We start from the raw sequence: 24,601 nt of genomic DNA on the forward strand, positions 1-24,601 counted from the left end.
CAACACAGAATTCAACACTAATTGACAACTATATACATGCCTCAACAAAATGGAGTTACTAAAAGAAAAAAAAAACATCATGGTTGTAGTGAGATGCATGTTCAAGGCCAAAAATATGCCAACATAGTTTTAGGCCAAAGCAATTGTTCCTTGTCTATATTTTTGAACAAATGTCCAACAAAAAATGTTTGTGACAAGACACTCGAAGAAGCTTGGAGTGGAAGGAGACCATCAATTTGACATCTCAGAGTTTTTGGATGCATAACATATGCACCGTTCCAAACCAAGTCAAAAAGAAATTGGATGATAGAGGAGAAATGTGTGTTTTCATTGGCTACAACTCAAGTTTAAAGGCATATAAATTATACAATCCAAAAACAAAAAAGGTGATTATTAGTCAAGATGTGATGTTTGATGAGAAAGTCATGTGGAATTGGTCTCCAAAGTCTCAAAAGGAGAAGATGATAATTCCTAACAATTGTGAAGGGATCAAAAGGCAACCAGATCCAATTGTTGATGAACCAAAATCATCTAAAGGCCAAAAAGGCATCATCAACCACTAGCAAGATTATAAGATTATGTTGTGGGCAACGATAATGACTCATCTGATAAGAAGATTATCAATTTTGCTTTATTTGCATACTGTGAGCCCGTGAATTTTGAAAAAGTCTCAAGTGATGAGAAACGAAGAAAAACAATGGGTGATGATGAAGTGAATGTTAGGCAACAAGTAAGGGGGTTAAATTGTTGTTTTCTTAAAAATCTATTCTTTATGAAAATTTGTTACTCAAAAGATGGTATTTTTTAGTGTTTAAAAACTTAGTTACTTTAAAGTCTGCTTCTAAGAAGTTTAGAGTAAAAATGTTCTTCAAAAGTTGATGCTTCTAAGTGAGTAAAACTTAGTATTTCCTTTAGAGCTTTCTTTAATCAAATATTTAAACAATAATAAAACATTCAGTACAGATATATATCGTAATAAACAATTGCAAAAAATAAAGTAGATAGAGTAAGAGAGATTGCAAATAGGAATTTATACTAGTTCACCCAAACTTGGGCTATGTCTAGTCCTCACACACTTCGTGAGATTTTTCCACTATATCAGCAACAATTGTTCTAATTACACCACCAGGCACATGTTGGGTTCACTTTCACACAACACAGACACCTACTACTTGTGTTTCAGACTTAGCAACCTACTAAGACTTTTTCCTCAAAAACTTATTGGGATATCCATACTCACAACCACTTGTTATTAGGTTTCACATCCAACTAGTTGACTCCTTTTAACTTCTTCCTACACCTTTACACACCAGATTTGGGTAGGGAAGGTTTATACAAAAAATACTTAGTCATCTACTAAGATTTTCTCCCTCAACAACCTGTTGAGATACCCACACTCACAACCATTTGCTATGATTCCTCTTAGCCAACTTGTTGAATCTATTTACTCCTTCCTACACCTTTGAACACCAGATCTAGGTAGGGAAGCCTTTTTACAGAATCAAGTTTTTGTGTTTTCTAACAATTTCTATGGTTACCACAATCTATCCTTAACACAGAAGTGGAGATCGATCTTAACATAGAGTATGAAGTAAGGATTACGAATATGTAAGCTTGTATTTTGATGGATCTCTTTTATCTTGCTTTCTAAAAAATGTAGCATTGGTCTTCCTTTTATAGCCTCTAGAATATGGTTGTTTTGGGTAGCTTATTTTTTAAGTAGTGCTTACATTAGCTTGTACTTTCATTTGTGCTTTCAGTAAATTTCTAAAAAACAACTTGCTTCTGAAGCTCTCTTTTGAGCTTCCATCTAAGTATGTTTCTAAACAACCTTTTGAGCAGGGTCTTCAGTATCAGTCTTTTGAGAAGTTAAGATTGAACTAAGACTTCCTAAAGCAAATGGTTCCTTTATAGGTACTTCTATACAAGGTCTTCAAGGAATCTTCCCTAAGATAAGATATCCATCTTGAACTTCCTTGAATCAACAAACTTGTATACTCAAGAATCAACTTTGAATAAGATGTTTCATATCAACTTATATTGCTTGGCTATCTTCTACGGGTGTTTCTGGGCTAAAACACTTGTAGATTTCTTGAGTACTAAACAAAGTAAATCTAAAGCACTTAAATAGATTTGTTAGTACTCCACAAGAATAATTTTCATGGTTAAAACTTGAAATTAAGTTTTCATTATTAAAACATATACTAATCCAAGATTTAGATGAAATTTATACCACAAAGAAAAATGAGATGTGGGAGTTAACAGATTTTCCAGCAAATAACAGGCCTATTGGGGTGAAATGGGTATACAATACCAAGTACAATCCCAATGAAGAAGTTAATTACTTTAAAGTGAGGTTGGTGGATAAAATTTATAAGTGCAAACTAGGTATTGAATACTTTGAAGTATTTGCACCTTTTGCAAGGTTGGATACCATTTGCATGATTGTTCCTCTCCCAACTCAAAATAATTGGAATATATATCAAATGGATGTTAAATGTGCGTTTCTAAATGGTATTTTGGAAGAAAAAGAACAACAAGAAGAAGTATATGTTGAGCAACCTATGTTGGTCCCAGGTAGAACACAAATCTAGAAGATGGGTTGAATAGATTCTTCGCTTAGATAGCTTCTAATGGTCTTTCTTGTTTCTTGTTAATTTCTTTTTGTTCTTATACAACTTTTTACTAATCACATTCAGACTACAAACCAAACAAGATACAAAGTATATCATATTTATTACACAGCGGAATAGAAGTTGTAATCCAAATTGATTTTAGTAATTATCTTCTTTCACTTTTTTACCAGATTACATATATCATATCAGATTTCACAAATAAGCAATTTGTAATATTCAAGAAAACGTTCCTTTTACTTTTGGTGAAATTTTTGTCAACGTTATCTCTTTGAAAGTTATGATCCATAGATAATATTTTTGCTTAGCCTTTCATACCATTACCTAAGGGCTTGCTTAAGTCCATACAAGGCTTTCTTAAGCTTGTAAACGTGATTGGGCAATTTAAAATCAACAAAACCAAGAGGTTGTGAAACATACACTTCTTCATTTATAAATTCATTTTAAAATGCACTTTTCACATCCATTTGATACAATTTAAAGTCATACGCACATGCAAATGCAAGTAGTAGTCTAACAGCTTCAAGCCTAGCAATAGTAGCATAAGTTTCACCAAAGTCTATGCCTTCTTGTTGATTATACATTTTGCTACTAACCTAGCTTTATTTTTAACTATAACACCTTCCTCATTTAGTTAGTTCCTATGACATTCATATTTTTATTGGAGGGAACTAAGTCCCATACATTATTTCTCTTAAATTGATTCAGTTCATCATGCATTGCCATAATCCAAAATTCATCATTCAAAGCATGTTTAACAAAAAATGGTTCAATTTGAGAAACAAATGTCATATCATCATATAAGAGATTAAGAGAATGTCTAGTAGATATTCTCTTATTTATATCTCCTAGTATGTTGTCAAGAGATAGGTCTTTTGGCTTCTTCCATTCTTTGGGTAGAGGAGTTCCAGCAGTTGGTGTTTGTCGTTGCTATTCCAAAATTTTATTTTTCTTGAAGTATGCTTTCATTGCCTATCTCATCTTTATAATATAAAAAACTTCCCTTGTTAGGAGTGTTAGATTTATCAAATTTAACACGTATAGACTTTTTTACAACTAATGTTCTTTAATTAAAGACTCTATAAGCCTTACTAGTTGTAGAATATTCAATAAAGACATCTTCATCAGCTTTAGCATCAAACTTATCAAGAAGTTCTTTGCCATTATTCAGAATAAAACATTTACAACAAAAACACTATAAAATGAGATATGTGAGGCTTCTTTTTCTTGTAAAGCTCATAGGGTGTTTTCTTTAAAAGGGGTCTAATCAAGATTCTATTTAGAATATAACATGCAGCATTTACTGGATCAGCCCAAAATATTTAGGTAAATTGTTTTCATTAACCATGGCTCTAACTAGCTCTATTAGTGATCTATTTTTCCTCTCTACAACTCTATTTTGTTGTGGAGTCCTAGGGAATTAATCCCATGTTCTTCACAAAAGGTTTTAAAAGATTCATTTTAAATTCAACACCATGATCACTTCTCAAAGATTTAATCTTCAAATCCTTTTCATTCTGAATTCTTTTTGCAATTATTTTGAAGGCTTTAAAAGCATTGTCATTATGTGACATAAATGCAATCCATGTAAATTTAGAGTAGTCATCAATCATGACCATAGCATAAGTATTACCACCTAAACTCATGGTTCTAGAGGGTCCAAAGAGATCTATGTGCAAAAGTTCAAGTGGTCTAGAGGTAGAAATCATTTTCTTAGTTTTAAAAGAAGCTCTAGATTGCTTACCCTTTTGACATGCATCATGATGTCCTTCCTTAGAGAACTTGATTTTAGGTAGACCATTCACTAGATTTTTTGTTGCTAGTCTATTTAATTGATCAATGTAGACCCCTAAAATTGTCCGGGTCGGAAATAAAGCTCAAAGACTCTCAAAGACCGAAGGAAAGTCAGCCGGAAGGACTCTTGGAAGACCCTAGGATGATTCTTTGTAGGTCTAGAAGTCTTAGAATAGCTTAGAATAAGGGTGTGCAAGGATTGGAGCTCAAAACACCCTCCCAGAGGTTCAGTACGGCCGTACTGAGCCATTTGAACTGCAATACGGCCGTACTGAACTCAATACGGCCGTACTGAAGTTTTTGAACTTCAGTACGGCCGTACCAAATTCAATACGGCCGTACTGTAGTTCAAAAACCCAGTACGGGCCGTATTGACCTCCCAGGCCGTATTGCGCCTCAATCCTATAAATAGGACGTCATTGGCACGTCCTTCCACACTTTTTACACATTCCTCAACCCTCCTACTGAGTATTCTTGGGTTTTTGAGCTTTTCTCTGCCCTAGATATCTCTCCGGGAGCCGATCCGACGAAGTTCTTGAGTCATGAGCCATTAGCTTGAGATTCGAACAAGTCGAAGGGAAATCTCTTTGATTTCCATAGTAAAAATTTGTCTTTAGGGGAAAGGAGCGAGCGGACGTGTAGTGGGAAGGAGCGCCAAAAAGCCTCCTAACGTTGTTCTGATATATATAAAAGCCCGCTTCGGAGGTTTCTTTCTAAATCCTTTCTTTTACCGCTTTTATTGATTTTTGATTGTCGCATTGCATGTTTAGAGCTTTCATCATGTAAATATTTAATCTATAATCGTTTCTAATAAATAGGGGTAATTTAGTAACTTTACACTGTTATTTATGAAATAATCCGTCATAGGGAACCCGAAAGGGGCGTTGTGGGGTGCTAACACCTTCCTCGCACGTAACCGACTCCCTTACCCGACTCTGGTTGTAGTGGCCAAAGTTGATTTATGAAAATCAATTGCCTTGTATCTTTTTCCAATGTTTTGAGTAAAATATTGGTGGCGACTCCAAGAACCCTTCTTTTTACGAAAACTGCTAATCTATGGAGGGTCCCATTTGGGATTAACATAGGTCGGTGAGAATCATTTAATAAATATTGTTAGTTCGATGAGGTCTCAGTTTGAGAATAAGTCGCTCTAACAATCCAACATTTCTAAAATTAAAAAAGAGTCCAACCATCGTCGCGAATGCCAACGTCCGTTTCGGCGGGTGGCGACAATCAACATTAATATATGCAATGCATCTATGCCATAACCATGTTAAATCATCATTAGAGGAAAGACATGTAATGCTAGATGATGTATGATCTAAATCTAAGATGTATATGTTGTTAATCCTCTTACCAACAAACAAGGTTTCATTATTATTCTTATCACTAATCATACAACATTCATTATTAAAGGAGACATTGTAATTCTTATCACAAAGCTGGCTAATAGTAAGCAAATTATATTTAAGACCTTCTACATATAGAACATCTTTAATAAGGGTATTAAAATTGTTACCAATTGTACCCAAACCTTGTATTTTGCCTTTTTTGTTATCTCCATAGGTTACTGTACCACTTTCTCTTTCTTGTAAGGTAATAAACTTGCTTATCATATGCTTTGAACAACCACTGTCCAAATACAACATTATTTTCTTGGCTCTCAAGCACACATATAAATCAAAATTTAACTTTATTTTGGTACCCAAAAGAAATTGGGTCCTTGAGAGTTAGTACGTACATAATCAAACATTTTAATCCAACTAAAACTTCCACTAGGAACACCATATTTCCTAATCATGCATCTAGAATAATTGTGTCCAGGTTTCACACAATAGTTACATGAAAAATGTGGAGTCATGAATTTGCTATAATTATTTTTCAAATCTGCTCTTTTGTTTTCTTTTGATTTTAATGCAACATACAAACTTTTGCAATCTATGCAAGGCAATTTTAACTTACTAATTTCAGTTGCAAAAGTTTCATTTTTTTTAGGAAAGATACTTTCAATTCTAATTTTCTAATTTTTCCTTTATAGACTTTATTCAAATTTTCTATTTTCTTGGCTTTAACATAAAGTTCAGAAAAGGCATCTTGTATTTGATTGTAAGAACAAGAGGATGAGTCTGAATCACTTACCTCATAATCTGAATCATGTTTTGTCATGAGATAGAGATTTGCCTCTTGATCTTGTTCACTATTGCTGGAGGTTATAGAAGCATTGTCCTCCCAAGCTATATAAGTTTTCTTCTTCTTGGATCTGAATTTTGATTTGTTTTCCTCATTTACTTGTTTTCTTAAGTAGGGACAATCAACCTTTACATGACCAACTTTCCCACACTCAAAACATTTAAATGTTGGAGAAGAATTTTCATTTTTCTTGAAGAATTTCTTTTGACTTGATGGTTTCTTTTTGAAGTTCTTTTTCTTCATAATTCTCCTAAATTTCCTTACCATTATGTTCAGCTTTTCATTTTCAGATTCTTCTTCATTGTTGTTGCATTCTTCTTCACTTGAGGAATTGTCTATTTTCAAAGCTAGACCTTTGACTTTCTTATCTTTTTGTTCTTCCTCAGTCATTCTAGTCATACCCATTTCATACTTTCTTAGTTTTTCAAATAGTTCAGCACTTGTCATTTTGGCTAAGTTCTTCGATTTGGTAATGGCTGTCGCAGTAGGTTGCCATATCCTATTTAATGACTTTAGAACTTTCTGTCGCCACCCGCCAAAACGGACATTGGCATTCGCGACGATGGTTGGACTCTTTTTAAGTTTTGAAAGATGATGGATTGTTAGAACGACTTATTCTCAAACTGAGACCTCATCGAACTAACAATTTTATTAAATGATTCACCAATCCATGTTAATCCCAAGAGGGACCCTCCATGGATTAGTGGTTTTCGTAAAAAGAAGGGTTCTTGGAGTCACCACCAATATTTTACTCAAAACATTGGAAAAAGATATAAGGCAATTGATTTTCATAAATCAAACTTGGCCATTACAACCAGAGTCGGGTAAGGGAGTCGATTACGTGCGAGGAAGGTGTTAGCACCCCACAACGCCCCTTTCGGGTTCCCTATGACGGATTATTTCATAAATAACAATGTAAAATTACTAAATTACCCCCATTTATTAGAAACGATTATAGATTAAATATTTACATGATGAAAGCTCTAAAGATGCAATGCGACAATCAAAAATCAATAAAAGCGGTAAAAGAAAGGATTTAGAAAGAAACCTCCGAAGTGGGCTTTTATATATATCAGAACAACGTTAAGAGGCTTTTTGGCGCTCCTTCCCACTACACGTCCGCTCGCTCCTTTCCCCTAAAGACAAATTTTTACTATGGAAATCAAAGAGATTTCCCTTCGACTTGTTCGAATCTCAAGCTAATGGCTCATGACTCAAGAACTTCGTCGGATCGGCTCCCGGAGAGATATCTAGGGCAGAGAACAGCTCAAAAACCCAAGAATACTCATTAGGAGGGTTGAGGAATGTGTAAAAAGTGTTGAAGGACGTGCCAATGACGTCCTATTTATACGGCCTGGGGGGTCAATACGGCCCGTACTGGGTTTTTGAACTACAGTACGGCCGTATTGAATTTGGTACGGCCATACTGAAGTTCAAAATCTTCAGTACGACCGTATTGAGTTCATTACGGCCGTATTGCAGTTCAAATGGCTCAGTACGGCCGTACTGAACCTCTGGGAGGGTGTATTGAGCTCCAATCCTTGCATACCCTTATTTTAAGCTATTCTAAGACTTCTAGACCTACAAAGAATCATCCTAGGGTCTTCCAGGAGTCCTTCCGGCTGACTTTCCTTCGGTCTTTGAGAGTCTTTGAGCTTTATTTCCAACCCGGACAATTTTAGGGGTCTACAGCTGCCCCCCCTTTACTTAGTCGAACGGCTTTTTGGTGTACCGGCTGACAAGTAAAGGAGTTGACCCAATTGTCCGGGGAGTAAGCCACCCTTCCAACTTGTAGTGTCTTCAGGTGGGAAAATTGTCGAGTAGCCTCTCCAGGTTGAGTATTAGTCGTCGCCTCTCCAGGCTCGTGCGTACTTCGGTGTTTCTGACAACCTCGGTAGCGTGAGTTTGCCCTCTCCAGGGTCTGCATGCCTCCGTGTTTCTGACGACGTTGGCAGCTGCATACCTCCGTGTTTCTGACGACGGGGTAGCTGAGTATTAGTCGTCGCCTCTCCAGGCTCGTTGCATACCTTGGTGTTTCTGACAACCTCGGTAGCTGCATACCTCCGTGTTTCTGACGACGTCGGTAGCTGAGTATTAGTCGTCGCCTCTCCAGGCTCGTTGCATACCTTGGTGTTTCTGACAACCTCGGTAGCTGCATACCTCCGTGTTTCTGACGACGTCGGTAGCTGAGTATTGGTTGTCGCCTCTCCAGGGTTGCATACCTCCGTGCTTCTGGTCACTTTGGTAGCGTGAGTTTGCCCTCTCCAGGGATTCGAGATGATTTTGTCTCCACAGTCCACGATGCTGCTTCGACGATTGTTGTTGATTTTGATGCCGCTGAGGGCTGGATAACGCAGGGATCCGTCTAGGGGATGTGCAGTTACTCATAGGTTCTTGTGTCCCAACTTTCCATTGCGTAGTTGGTGCCCACTGGGGAATTTCTGATTCCTTGGGGATGTAGACACAAAGATGCTCTTTCTGATGTGAGCGATGCCTTATGATTGGCTGACGTCCTTTCGACGTTTGTGGAGTATCCCGGTTATCCTTATTCGGGTGGCTCTTTTTTGATTTTCTGGTTTTGTTGCCTCTGCGTAGGCTGTTATCCGCTGGGGGATTCTGTCATTTTGATCTTTTCTGATTCTCCTTTTTTGAAGGGGGTGCCTCTGAGTAGGCGAATGAGAATTGAGGATCTTGTGTATCCCAGAGTATTATTTAGAAAGCCTCTTCAGGCTTAGCTTCACTCGGCGCTCGAGTTGGAAAGCTATCTTCCACCGAGGAAGTTTAAGTCCTTTGACTCGGACATTCTGTTCGGATGATCATGCTTCCATCGGGGAATCTTGCTGATCTTGCTCTGATAGCTTTCACTGGGAATTCGGCCCAAGAGTGCAAGCTGAGATGTCTCTGGGGAGTATTATTTTGGCAAGCCTCTCCAGGCTCAGTTATTCTGTATGATTGTTTGATTTTCTGAATTTTGCCTTTTTTGTCGATTTTCGGCTTTTTCTATTATTGATTGCCTTTTTTGTCGATTTTTCGGCTTTTTTTTTTTTTTTTTTTGGAATCGGAGGGATCTCAAACACACTCACAGATAAAGTATGCCGAGGAATGAAGATGTTGTTGATGTACAAAAGAAGGGGCCAATACGGGCCGTATTGAATTCAATACGCCCGTATTGGTGTGGTCGTTATGGCCAATGCTGCCGTATTCATTTCAGTACGCCCGTATTGAGTTGAAAATTTGTTCATAACCCTAATTTTAGTACGGGCGTACTGAACATGGTACGGGCGCATTGTTTTTTCTGAAGTTTATATGTTTTTTTGCTTTTTTTTGTTTTTTTTGTTTTTTGTTTGTTTTTTCAATAAACAGAGAATAAGTGATCTTCCAGTACACCTATCATCTGTATGCATGTATGCGGTATGATGCACCTAATTCTATTTGATTTATTTTTCAAAAGAATTAACCGATGCGTTTCTTTGCTTGGATTTTGCCATTCCTCTTAGACGGGCTGTGCGCTACCAATTTCTGTAACCGAGGAATGATGCGTGTTATATCGAGATTGGTGTCATCGACCCAGTGATCATTCCCTTCCTTTAGAAGATGTATTAACCTTCCTATTGACCACTATATCTCCATGTTTCCACTAGATTATTCTAAAATCGTTTGGGACAAGAGAAAAGAAGGGAAAGGTATTTTTGTTCAAAAGTTTGTGTTTTAGAGGGGATTATTTTTTCGAAAATGGTTTTTGTAAGAATGGCTGGCCAAGGTAGGCTTATGTGTTTAGACTTGTTTGATTAAACACTTATGAAGTTAAGGAAGTCTTGTTATTGACGTTGTGATTTGACAACTTAGATAGTTTCCTTGAACCTTTCTTTTTGAATTCAGCTCATGGTACCATCATGGATTTATTTTCGCTTTTTGATTGTCCTTATTTTTGCCTAAAACACCCTTTTGTGGCGTCTTAGCGGACCTTTGTTTTTGTTTATTTTTCTAACCCTAACTTTTGCCTAGGTCACCCTTTCGTGGGATTCCTAGCGGGTCTTTTGCTCTTATTTTTGCGCAGCCCCCTTTTTGGGTTTCCTGCCGAGCTTTTTTTTGTTTTTATGATTTTTGTTCTTTAAAGGATTCCTTTTTTATCCATGATGGCGCTTGTTGAGGCCAAGGAATGGTGCTCCAAGTTATCACACACACTTTCGCATTAAAATGATGCGGGTTTATTGTTATTAAGACAATTTCAACTTCATTCATGCTTATTCAAACAGGGTTAAAAATAACGTGGTCTAGAAATTTATTGTAAGCAAGAAAAGAAGCAATAAGAAAGAATAGAGAATGATTTTATTATAATTATAGTGGAAACATGAGCCCTATCGAGGCTCGGGGGTCGGGCTGTCCCCGAGGAGTGATCTCTAACAGTCATCAGGTCTATACATCCCTATCGGAAGAAGAAGAACACTTGATGACGACGACCGGCCTTGACGCTTGTGAACCGACCTTCCTAAAGATCTGGCTTAAAGAACGTCGAGAAGGACCTTGGTTCCTCTTCGTCCTTTGATCTTTATTAGGGTTATATCCTAACCCTTGTTTCCGCGGATTATCCTTAATAATGGGTAGCTCGGGAATTCCTTGGGAATCCTTGCCAAGTCCTTGTCCAGGCAAGTATCCGTTCTTGGTGAGCATGTAGGCTACCTTCTTCATTTCTCGGGGAAATGTTTCGACATTGGCAATCTCCAATGCTTGGAAGGCGGTCTCTAGAGCTTCCTCTGCTGCGTCCACGTAAGGTATGGCAGACGGCTTGCTGATGAGTATGTCATCTTCGGCTTGTACGGTCACCAGCTTGTCATCACCCACTATGAATTTGACTTTCTGGTGGAGTGTAGAGGGAACAGCTTTCGCATCATGAATCCAAGGTCGGCCGAGGAGACAGCTGTACGCGGGAGTAATGTCCATCACTTGAAATTCGACATTAAAGATGGTGGGTCCAATTTGGATTGGAAGATTAATTTCTCCCACCACTTCTCTTTTAGAACCGTCGAAAGCTCGGACGATCATGTTGCTCGGGCGCATTTGGATTCCCTTGATTGCCATTTGATCGAACGTTCTTTTTGGCATTACATTCAAGGAAGATCCGTTATCCACCAAGACTTTAGCGATGTGATATTCCTTACACTTTACAGAGATGTGCAAGGGCTTGTTGTGATTCAGTCCCTCAGCGGGGATCTCTTCATCGGTGAAAGTGAGGTGATCATTAGCCGTGATGTGACTAACAATCCCCCCAAACTTATCTTGGGAGATAGTGTGCGACACGTATGCCTCGTTCAAGACTTTCAACAGAGCTTGTCGATGCGGTTCGGAGCTTAGGATCAACGACAACAGAGTAATCTTTGCGGGCATCCTATGAAGTTGATCCACGATGGAGTACTCGCTCTGTCAGATAAACTTTAACAGCTCGTCAGTCTCCTCCTCGGATTCTTTATTTTCCTCAGTTTTCTCTTTTTCTTTTTCCTTTCCTTTATTCTTGGGAGCTTTATCATGAAGATCTTCGGGAGTGTAGATCCTGCCACTCCTAGTCATGCCCCCAAGTCCAGCGATGTTAGAGATATCGCTGTCGGCAGAAGAATGGATGTCGTATATCCATGGCACAACCTTATTCGATTTGTAGGGAAAAGGTCTTGGAGCAGTGATCTTCAATGGTATCGGACCTTCCCCTTTATTCGTCTTGATTACCAACAACGGAGTTGATGTGCGTTCGCTTGGCGCGGTTGTTGGCTTACGCTTAATAACAAACGGCGTGCGATCCATTTTTCGAACATACGCATCGATTAATCCTTTCTTTTTATTAATGTTATTAATAAATTACTAGGAGAGATGTATGAAATGCAAACCTAGATCCCTCCATGATCTTTGATAAGAATGCATGATATGAGATGATGGCGTTGAATATGCATGCATTGTGTTTATTCAACTAAGCATTATCATGTTTTTAGGATGTTCCTAAGATGATGCATGATATCGCTTGGTTTGGATAAATAACCCTTTTTTCTTTTTCTTGGGTATTTTGTTTTTGTATTTATTTATTTTTTGGGTGAAAATGGAAACTACCTATATGAATGTGATGAAGGTAGATGTTAACACCATGTAAGGGAAGATTCTTATTCCTATTTATTCTTATTATTTATTATTTATTTATTTTTTTTCTAAAAAAAAGGGAATGTTGTATGTTTAAAGAATGCAATGTATTCTCAAACAATGTCACATAAACGATGCACAAACAATTCACTCATCCACGAACCGTCACGAGCGAATCACGAGGTAGGGGTATCCTGCAGAAAAGTGCATATTCAAGGAGGTTCTAACTGTTCTCACTGGTCTGAGGCCCCCAAGGTGCCCCCATTATAGGGACCCAATTCCTCTCGTCGTAATTCGATGGAAAGCTCCAACGCACTGTCGGACTTGAGTTCATGGTTATCACCTTGAGTGATGCATTCCGACAACGGTCTACGGGCACCTATAGACCCATTCGACAACCGGCCGTACTAACATCCACTCCCTATGGCTTTCCACTCATGCCCCCGGGTATAGAGGGAACTGTTGTGTGCAAAGGTTCGTGTGCAGTTTGTATTTCAAACAATTGCGTAAATTTAAACATCCAACATTTATTAAAGCCAACTATGTAAAACATGTTATCATACAAGTGAGGGGTAATGAAGTAATTTTAAACTATTATTTTAGAAATAATCCATCACTAAATGGGACTGACTCTCGAGAATTTCCCCAGCGGAGTCGCCATCTGTCGCCACCCGCCAAAACGGACATTGGCATTCGCGACGATGGTTGGACTCTTTTTAAGTTTTGAAAGATGATGGATTGTTAGAACGACTTATTCTCAAACTGAGACCTCATCGAACTAACAATTTTATTAAATGATTCACCAATCCATGTTAATCCCAAGCGGGACCCTCCATGGATTAGTGGTTTTCGTAAAAAGAAGGGTTCTTGGAGTCGCCACCAATATTTTACTCAAAACATTGGAAAAAGATATAAGGCAATTGATTTTCATAAATCAAACTTGGCCATTACAACCAGAGTCGGGTAAGGGAGTCGATTACGTGCGAGGAAGGTGTTAGCACCCCACAACGCCCCTTTCGGGTTCCCTATGACGGATTATTTCATAAATAACAATATAAAATTACTAAATTACCCCCATTTATTAGAAACAATTATAGATTAAATATTTACATGATGAAAGCTCTAAAGATGCAATGCGACAATCAAAAATCAATAAAAGCGGTAAAAGAAAGGATTTAGAAAGAAACCTCCGAAGCGGGCTTTTATATATATCAGAACAACGTTAAGAGGCTTTTTGGCGCTCCTTCCCACTACACGTCCGCTCGCTCCTTTCCCCAAAGACAAATTTTTACTATGAAAATCAAAGAGATTTCCCTTCGACTTGTTCGAATCTCAAGCTAATGGCTCATGACTCAAGAACTTCGTCGGATCGGCTCCCGGAGAGATATCTAGGGTAGAGAACAACTCAAAAACCCAAGAATACTCATTAGGAGGGTTGAGGAATGTGTAAAAAGTGTGGAAGGACGTGCCAATGACGTCCTATTTATAGGATTGAGGCGCAATACGGCCTGGGGGGTCAATACGGCCCGTACTGGGTTTTTGAACTACAGTACGGCCGTATTGAATTTGGTACGGCCGTACTGAAGTTCAAAATCTTCAGTACGGCCGTATTGAGTTCAGTACGACCGTATTACAGTTCAAATGGCTCAGTACGGCCGTACTGAACCTCTAGGAGGGTGTATTGAGCTCCAATCCTTGCATACCCTTATTTTAAGCTATTCTAAGACTTCTAGACCTGCAAAGAATCATCCTAGGGTCTTCCAGGAGTCCTTCCGGCTGACTTTCCTTCGGTCTTTGAGAGTCTTTGAGCTTTATTTCCGACCCGGACAATTTTAGGGGTCTACACTTTCACATTCACTTCTTCATCAAAGATCTTTCCTAGTCCTTTCAAGTGATTTATTATGTGAGTGAACCTCTTTTGCATTTCCATGTTGGTTTCTCCTTGTGTCATTCTAAATGTCTCATATTCTTGAATGAGTGTATTCTTCCTTGCACGCCTTACTTCTAGAGTTCCTTCATGAGTGACTTGTATTAAGTCTCGTGCTTCCTTAGTTGTACTACAAGTTGAAATTCTAAAAATTCATTAGAATTCAATGTAGAATGTATAATATTTAAAGCTTTTGCATCATTTTCAGCTCTTCTAATTTCACTCGATTCCTGGCTATCAAAAGGTTTGTCAACACTTTTCCCTTTTACATTTATTGTAGGACTTTTGTACTCGGTAATTACAGCCTGCCAAATACTCCTATGAATAGATTCCATAAAGATTTCATTCTCACTTTCCAAAAAGGATAGTTATCACCACAAAATAGAGGGGTTTGTTTATGGAGGCACCTTCAACAAAAGGTAATTGATTACTAGCCATTCTAAGGGTTTTTAGGATCTAACTTGTGTGATTTAACAAATTTCAGCTCTAGTACCATTTATTGGTCCCAAGTAGAACACAAATAGATTCTTTGCTTAGATGGCTTCTAATGGTCTTTCTTGCTATCTTGCTAATTTCTTTCTTTCTTATACAACTTTTTACTAATCACATTCAGATTACGAACCAAACAAGATACAAAGTATATCAGATTTATTACATAGCAGAATAAAAGTTGTAATCCAAATTGATTTTAGTAATTACCTTATTTCACTTGATTACTAGATTGCGTATATCATATCAATTTTCACAAGTTGTTCGAACATATTGATATTTGATTTCACAAGATACGAGAATTGATAATTGATAAATAAGTGAAGATTAATTATTGTCGAATTGAAGAACAAGTAGTAGATATTTTTACGAAGCCCTTGAAAATTGAGTTGTTTTATAAGTTGAAGAAAATATTTATAACTATACATGTTTGATTTAAAGGTGACAATGTCAAGAAAAAAATAATAAAATCAAGCCGCATTATTGCATGGCAACACCACCCCCAAAGTAATATTGCTTAGCCATCAAGCTCTGGCTTATTATTTTACAATAGCTTGCTAGTAGTAAATTTTTTACCCCCTAAATTTTCTTAAGCTTTAAGGATAGGCTTTGATTAATATTTATTAGTTTGTAATTGCCTATAAAAGGCAATCAATGTATTGCAAGTTTGAATTAATCCATGTGAATCAATTAAGTGAATTTCATATACTTTTGTTCATTCTCTCTCTCATTTTTGTTGTGCATGAGTTGTGAGTTTTACTTATAGTTATCCTATTGATAACAAGACCTAACCATTTTCCCAACTATATTGCAGAAGATTTCAAGGGAATTCTTTTGAAGGTCCAATACCATTATCATTTTCCAACTTGACAAATCTAGTGGAATTGTGAGTGTACAAATTACTTAAATGTTTCTTTTTTATTTATCTATGTACTTAACAAATTTTTTTATGGTACACCAATAGGAAGATAAGTGAATTATCTTTGCAGAGCTTTTCATGGGATTTTATGCAAAATTTGAAGTCATTAACAATTTTGTAAGGCAACAACTATGCAATTAAAGACATCCCTTATATTTTTGTCATATATTTTTTGTTGTTTATGTTATAATATGACATTTTTTTTTGACAATTTTTGCAGTGTGTTAAGGAACAATAATATTTCTGACACAATTCCAACCAATCTTGGTGAATTTAGAAATTTAACCCAATTGTAAGTAATATACCAAGAAAATTGAAATCTTTAGATTTATATTAAATTATTTGAACACTTTTAATCTCAATTCTCTCAAATACCTTTATAATATTTATTGTTGTTGGGGTTGAAAATAAATTTTTAAAATTGACAATATGAAAAATATTGGCATGTGAAAACATGTAACATGTGGTAGAATTAGGATGGCTAACATGTGAAGGAAATGATGCATAAAAAATACATTTTTTAAGGACAAATTTGTTTATGTAAATATATGATTGCTAATACAATTTGATTCAGATATCTATACCAATTAATTTTTGTTTGGCTTGTAATTAATACAAGTAACTAAGATCTTAAATGTTACTTGTTTTATTTAAACATTATTTGTCATTTCTTATTTCATGTAATTGATATATGTTTTAATAATATCTTTTGGATAATTTTTTCCTTCTAGATTAGAAAGCATGACATAGTTTTTTTTCTTCCAGGGATTTAAGCTTCAACAACCTAATTGGACAGATTCCAAACACACTTTTCAATTTGAATTCACTTTCTTATTTGTAATGTGCCTTGATATAATTTGATCTCTCTCTCTCACACACACTCACACACACACACATATATGATTTCATTTTATTCAAGGTTTTCTAACAGTATCCATGCTTAGGTTTCTTGGTAATAACAAACTAAATGGTTCAATACCTTCCAAAAAGAATGCACTCTTACTCAACATGTGAGTATATTTTTCAATAAATCAATTTTTGTTTCATTGAAGTAGGAAATTTCTAGTAATTATTTTCTCTATAGAAGTGGTTATTATTATGCAGGATGATATTCAATGAATTGGTATAAATGAGTGTCATGCATGTTTTCTTATGTTGATTTTGATGCATATTATAAATTCTAATATTTTCTTAACCATGGTAAGTATTAAAGAGAATCAATAAGATTTAATCATGTATATATAAATACACTCATTCAAACACATTTTTAAAATTGAAAGTCAAAGTCAAATGCAAATACAAATGAAACTCTTTTTTACTGTACAAATAGAGTATCACTTCTTGGTGAATAACTAGATAGTAATCTTTTCTGAGACATAAAGATTATTAAAGTGACCTTTACTTTTATGTATAACTTATTTGACTTTCCTGTGTGTTCTCCTTTTCTAGCATGATATTTTAAATCTATACTATCTTGTTTGATATAAACCTTCAAGCTAGCACAAGACAAATAAACAATGGCACAATTTAGAAAAACTACATGTTAAATGTCCAATAAATTTAGGTTTAGGTACTAAAATTTAGTAAAGTGTTGAATCATCTAGAGAAAAAAACTAAAACATTAATTAAATAAGCCCAACAAATACAAACTTATCAATTTTAAAACAATTATAGATGCATAAATTACATAAAACTATTTTTTATAATATTCTCATGTAGTATAGAAAATCTCAAAATGGATATCATTTAATATTTTTTTTGTAATCCATTGGAATGCTTGCATCAACCATTTTTTATTTGCATTCAAGAGAATGTGGAGCTCCATATGATATATTTTTCTCTAAACAAAATGTTCCAAATACAATAACATTATCATTGATTATTATGAAACAAAAGAATCTTCAAGCAAAACATTTTAAATTGAATTTATAATGGGAAATTTTTATTTTTGTCTACTTATATTGTTCATTAAATGATTCTCTTTCATGGGTATTTAAGAAGATGAGAGGTTTATTGATTTTAATGTAATTTATATTTAAATTTTGTTTTAATTTTTATGATAAAGTTGTTAGTTTTCCTATATGAATGCTATAATGAACCACTTTGATAAGTTGTGTACCATGTACCATTTTTGTATAACCCCTATGATTATATATATGTCTTCCATACTTAATTATTCCTCACTTAACATTTTTCTACAGCCCTACCCTTGTTCTATTTCATGGTCGCTCACCACCGATACCCCTCACTCATCATTGGCTTTTGTTGTCAAAAATAAAAAATAAAAGCTTAAAATTGCAAGCACCTAGTCCCAAAAAACAAGTCATGACAGTATCATTATTTTTTCTCATTTGATTTAAAATAAAAAGCAAGCTTTAAGGGAAAATAAGTAGGGGAAAAAGTGTTTATTTTATATTCAGACTTAAAGTGCAAAATGATAGAAAAGAAATTAGAAGAAACATACAAAGTTGAGGGACTGTGACTTAAAGTGACTACAATGAGAGATTTCAAGTGCGAAAGGAAGATTTGGTGTTAAGAAGTGTCAAATGAAAACTCCATCAACAATAGTCATTAGGTGAAAAAATAATAGAGGTTGCTCCAGGAGTCGAGGTTAGGTCTAAGAGGTATTACACTAACTAAAAGTCATGGATAGACTCAATTGACATTCGTTGCGCAATGATCAAGATGACGAATGATCTCTAATAGAGGCACCAAGAATGAAGGATGTGAGAGAGCACAATCAATTATGGTGAAAATATGATATGAAATATGAGACATGTTTAATCTAAAGGTTCTAGATCCTTGTCCACCATGGACCACCTATCAAGGTGGTCCATCCTAACCTTACTTGTTTTCCTAACTGCAAACTAGTTTAATGTTTCTCAAGATTTCAAATTGTTATTAATTTTTTCTAACAAAATAGTTCAAAAGTTTTATGATAGTATAAAGGAATACATTACCTACTTATCATTGTCTTCATCTCAATATAAATGTTAAATAAATAGGTAAAAATATTTCATTTAAAACATATATTGATACTTTTAACAATTATTTTTTCAAACATACTAAGAATGCTTCTTTCAAATTTTGCATTTGAATATATACTCAATGCCTATATATGATATTATAGACTATATAAAATGTTAGTTTTCTTTGAGTAATCAAATATGATATGAGAATGAGTTTAATTTAGATTTAACTTAGTGAAGAATATGACAACTTGATTAATTATTAATATTTTTTAATATTTATATTTAGTAAGTTTATATGTGCTTTCAGGGACTTATCATATAACAACTTAAGCGGGAGTCTCCCTTCTTGGGTCACTGAACAAAATTTGCAAATGTATGTATTAAACATTATTTTTTCATATTTTTTTTCCTTGATAATATATATTCCTCCAAGTTTTAGTTTAACATTAGTTTTGAATAATTATATAAAATGTGTCACTTATTAAAATGTGATATGCAGTAATTTAGTTGGCAACAACTTTCAAGCAAAGGATATAGAGAACAGGTGAATTTTTTTTATATTATATCATTACGCAAATATTTAAATTAATCATGATAATAGTGTTAAATTTCGCTTACTTGATACTTTAAATATAAAATTTATTTTATTTTAGTGTTGCTATATATATATATATATATATATAATCATGAAAAGTTTATTTAACATCTTAATATGTCTTCAAAATTTACTATACCTTCGATGTGAATATGAAATTAACTTTTCATATGTAATATTGTTTGTAATTATAGTAATTTTCATGATAATATATTAATTATAAGAACTTTGAGAATAAATTTGATGCTTGTTATACAAAATATCATTATATTAGTAAATCTATCGTCATATTATACCTAATTGGATTGATACCTATAAATCATATCAATTGTTTTAAATAAATACAATAGTTATAGTGTGTAACATTTATCAATAAAACTTTATGTAACTTGTTATGAGACATTAATATATAAGGAAGTTTAACCATCATTTTGAGTTAGAGCTACATCATAAAGAGTTTGTTGTACAACTTAGAACTTTAAAGTAAAATTTTCATAACATTAAGGCACTATATACAAAAGGAAGGAATAAAATTTATATATTGATGAATCTAATGTTATTGGTTATATAATTACTTGAACTAACACTATAAATTATAACTTTTCAAGAACTTAAAATGTTATTTAAACAATATTTTAAAAGGAAATAGTTATATAGATTTAAATGTAAATGATCATCATTTACAAAACCAATATTTGTAATAAAAGCTTTTATTGCAAGGAGTTAAGGCAGGTTTATGTTTCCTAGATATTGAAATAATGTACTTGTCTTTCATTTGAGTTTTATAGTTTATTCAATGTTGAATTTAGATCTCATGGACATCAATTTTATTTTCCTCTATTCGAATAATACAAGAAATTAGTAATTTAATAGAAAAAGTTTTACCATTTAAACAATACTCTAACATGAAATATTTTTATATTTAATTCAATAACTAGATATTTTGTAGTGTTATTCCTTCAGGACTTAGATGCCTTCAGCGTAACTTTCCTTGCAATCGTGGCACCGGAGTTTGTAAGTACAATTTCTTACTTTAACTTCCATGCTAGATATTGAAGTTATTAAAGAGAATGATTTATTACAATATTTTGATCATGGAAAGAAAATTAATTGATTTTAAGAAATATTAAGGCATAAATGGTTGATTGATTCTAAAAACTTTTTGTTGGTTATATTTTCTATTTTCATAAATAGTTGCCAATTACCACATTGTATTTACTTTGTTTACAAACTTCAAGTATGTGTAACATGAAATGGTGATAATTGTTAAAAATTGAGAATTTTAACAATTTATATGAAAATATTTTATGTTTATGTAATTTTTTACCCTTATAAAGTAAATTTACTTGTGTTAAGAAATAACTAGTTGTAAGCTAATGATGCTTACTTTTTCACATTAGTCATGATTATTTTTTGCTATGCTAAATTAAGGGAATTTATAGCTTTGGAATTTTTGATGTTTGTTATTACATCTTAATATGTGCATAACCAAAATGCATTATACAAGTTTTTTTCTCCTCTCTCCTTTTGTATGTATTGTTTTTATTTGGTACTATAATTATTTATGTTTGATTATATAACTTTTCGTTCATTGAAATTTACAACATACTATCAAGAGTTTCATTAATCTTGTAGGGTTTGTAAGGGTGAGAAAACAATACAATCTTTGTGAAAGAGAAAACCCACAAAAAATATGTTCAAAAAAACAAATGACATCAAGTTGTAATTTTTTACCACCACTTCTTATATTTGTGGTAGAAAACTAACATTTGTGAGTTGTCAAAAAATGGAAATATCTCAAAGTTTAAAGTTTATAAGATGTGGTTAAAAATGTAAGCACAACATCATTTACTAAATAATCCAAAAATAATTTAGATAACAATAAAAAAAAATTAACATGAAAGAATGTGATTTGAATTGCAAATTTAAAAACTTTTTCTAAAATTTTTTTCAACACAATTTAGAAAATATATAACTAGTAATAGAATTTGGAATAGATTGTCCAGTAAATAAACAAAGAGTAAAGAATAAAAGAAACTCATATAGATTTTTATACTAATTCACTTTTTATCTAGATCATCCACTCAAGGTATTGGATTGGTAAGTTATTGGTAGAATGAATAGGTCACTTGTTGAACTGCATCAATTGTTGTATATAATATAATACTATATATATATATATATATATATATATATATATACATATATATAGACACACATAGATATTACTTAATTATATCACATATCAACTAAACAATTAAATTGGTATATTGGAAACTTGTAGTACCTAATAACCTTGGTGGAAGGGATTTAAGTCTCTATTGTGTTGTTATCCATTATATTTTATATTAAAATGATGTTAACAAAACAAGAGTTCTACACATGATTCATGATTAACTCCTCGACAAAACCTCGAGCCACACAAGTCTAATGCACCTCCTTGGGTAGCACTTATAAACACATACATTTAGCAATACCAGGGGTTTTGGGATATATGTTAACTAGGGGTAAAAGTATATATGGGTAACTCATGAATTTGAACTTACCTAGTGCCTTTGGATCAAAATTTTTTTAGTGTTCGGGTGAAACTCAACTCAACACTATTTTTTTAACAAGTTTTGTATTTTTGACTTATGACTCAAACCGATAATAATAATAATAATAATAATAATAATAATAATAATAATAATAATAATAATAATAATAATAAAATTAGTATTTGAATGTTCACTTACTCAAGACAATACTCATTGTCACTCTTACTTAGTAATGATTTTTTTGTTGTTGATAACATTATAGCAATATAACATATTTATAATAAATTTTATTTTCTATTAATGTTGGTTGTTTGAGTTAATAACAATATTACAAATTAAAAAATTTATTTTTCAATTTAGTTTTGAGGAGAAAAGATAAGCACCAGAAAAGGGGTTAAATAGTGTGTATCAAAAACTTGCACTTTTTGCGTAGTGAAGTAGTATCGCTAGTTAGATGGAGCGTAAAGAGAAATCAGATGGAACACTAGATATTTTTATATTGGCTTGTCTCAACCACAAAGACTACATCCAATTCTCAATCCAAATAGATTGAGATTCACTATATTTCAACAAAGATACAAGTAGTGATGGAAATGACTAGTAGAAGTGATTGTTGATCTTCTCCTAGTTCTATCTTCACGTCCAATCTTCTCTTGAGCTATAGAAAGTCACGAACAAGGTTTGAAACTCTTCAAGTTTGAAGGATGCAAATATGGATGGCGCGACACTCTTCTTGAAGAAGAAAAAGAAAAAGAAGTAAGAACCAAGGCACAAAGGAAGGAATCCTTTGTGAAGGTTCTTAAGGATAAGGTTTTCTCCTAGGTTTGGACCTTTGAAAGTAGAGATAATTTTTGAAAATTATAATCTCATTAACCTCAAAATTGTTTACAAAGTCAAGGAAAAGACTTATATAGTGAAGGAGAAGCTTGTGGTGCAAGCTAGACTAACTATGGTTCAAGGAGAACCATGGTTAGCCTTCTTACACTCAAGCTAACCGGTTTAGTTAGTTAGGAGGCTTGTAGAGAAAGCTTCTAACTTATAAGCTTGGGAAGCAAGCTAAGTTAGAAGCTTGTATCACAAGCTTCCCAAGTGTGTAGAAGAAGCTAAGTCAATTCGGCCAAGGAAGTGAGCTAGGCGGCCAAGGTGTTTTCCTTCATTTAGTCCAATCCAAAAATCTTGGAATTGGTTTAGTTAGGTTCACCAAATGATGGTGAGATCGAGATAAATCAATTCCTTGGAAAAAAAATAGAGGAAAACAAGCTCAATATGTAAAATTTAGCCTAGGCCCACTTCTGGCCCAATTACTAGTTACACCTACACACTTTACTATTTGTCACCCCACTTCTACAACTAAAAATATGAATATGAATGACCCTTAATACAAGGTCAAATGGAGCAAAAGTCTCCAAGTAAAATACCCTAAAATTTCAAAGGAATATCCTATAAGAAAAGAAAGAAAGTGCCTTACAAATACAAAGGCAAAAATAAACCTATACAAGAAACTACTATGTACAAATGAGTTAGGCCCAAATCTCAAGATGTGATGGCCCACATGAAGAGTAGCTTGGGCCTAGAAAGCCTACTATCCTCCAAGCTAGCCAATCCTTCCTGTATGCTCCTAGCTATAGCTCGAGTAATTGGGCCCTTGGCCCATGGTCTTCCATCAAGTAGTCTTTCAACAAGCCACTTTTGGCTCAACCCTAAATATTTTTTGATTTGCCTCTTCAAGCAACTACCCAAGTATTCTTTTCACAACAAGCCTTTCTAGGCTTAACAACCAAGTATTCTTTAAAAGTCATGCCTCTTTAATCTCAACAACCAAGTATTCTTTTATAGTTAAGCCTCTATAAACTCAGAATAAGTTTTCTTTTATAAACAAGTCTCTCTAAGCTCAAAACAAGTATTCTTTTATAGGCAATCCTCTCTAGGATTAAAATGAAAATTCTTTTATAGACAAGCCTCTCCAGGATCAACCTTATAAAAATGGTTATGAAGGTTACACAAATGTTTTGTTCGTCTTATTTAGACATTATACAACCAAAATAGACCAATAAGCTTTTGCAAGAAAGAATAAGGATTATACATAAGTATAATTTACAGAGTGTATGTTTCTATACAAGTCTCTTTTATATGTTGTTTCTTTTTTCTTGTGTCATATCTCTTGTTCCATTTTTTCTTGAGCTTTGAATCTTTTCATATAGTAGCTTGGAGAAGATGATTGTTGTAACACTTTGAGTCCAACTCATTAGTTTGTTTCACCTATCTTCACTATATTTTCTTGCGATGACAAGTAAACATTGACTTATTTAATGTAAGCATTAAATAAATTTCACCAAATAATACCTCTTATTTGATCAAGGAAGCTACTTATCATCTTTCCATACCAAACGAAGCTTGCAAAAGCAATGTCAGCATAGTGTAGTTG

The 24,601-nt window shown here is 34.1% G+C and overlaps 1 protein-coding gene across 3 annotated transcripts in view; it reads left to right on the forward strand.

Moving 5' to 3' along the window:
* The window catches only part of LOC109787989 (putative LRR receptor-like serine/threonine-protein kinase At1g56130), a 65,311-nt gene that overhangs the window by 22,878 nt on the left and 17,832 nt on the right, over window positions 1-24,601 (forward strand). For all 3 annotated transcript variants that reach the window (XM_083062898.1, XM_083062897.1, XM_083062899.1), the window contains 8 exons: window positions 15,968-16,039; window positions 16,118-16,189; window positions 16,293-16,364; window positions 16,838-16,909; window positions 17,017-17,082; window positions 19,352-19,417; window positions 19,544-19,588; window positions 20,589-20,653. In XM_083062898.1, the coding sequence (XP_082919024.1) occupies window positions 15,968-16,039; window positions 16,118-16,189; window positions 16,293-16,364; window positions 16,838-16,909; window positions 17,017-17,082; window positions 19,352-19,417; window positions 19,544-19,588; window positions 20,589-20,653 (530 nt within the window). The remainder of the gene's footprint in view (window positions 1-15,967; window positions 16,040-16,117; window positions 16,190-16,292; window positions 16,365-16,837; window positions 16,910-17,016; window positions 17,083-19,351; window positions 19,418-19,543; window positions 19,589-20,588; window positions 20,654-24,601) is intronic.

Source organism: Cajanus cajan, chromosome 8 (assembly GCF_000230855.2).
Source record: "Cajanus cajan strain Asha chromosome 8, NIPB_CcT2T_4, whole genome shotgun sequence".
Lineage (NCBI taxonomy): Eukaryota > Viridiplantae > Streptophyta > Magnoliopsida > Fabales > Fabaceae > Cajanus > Cajanus cajan.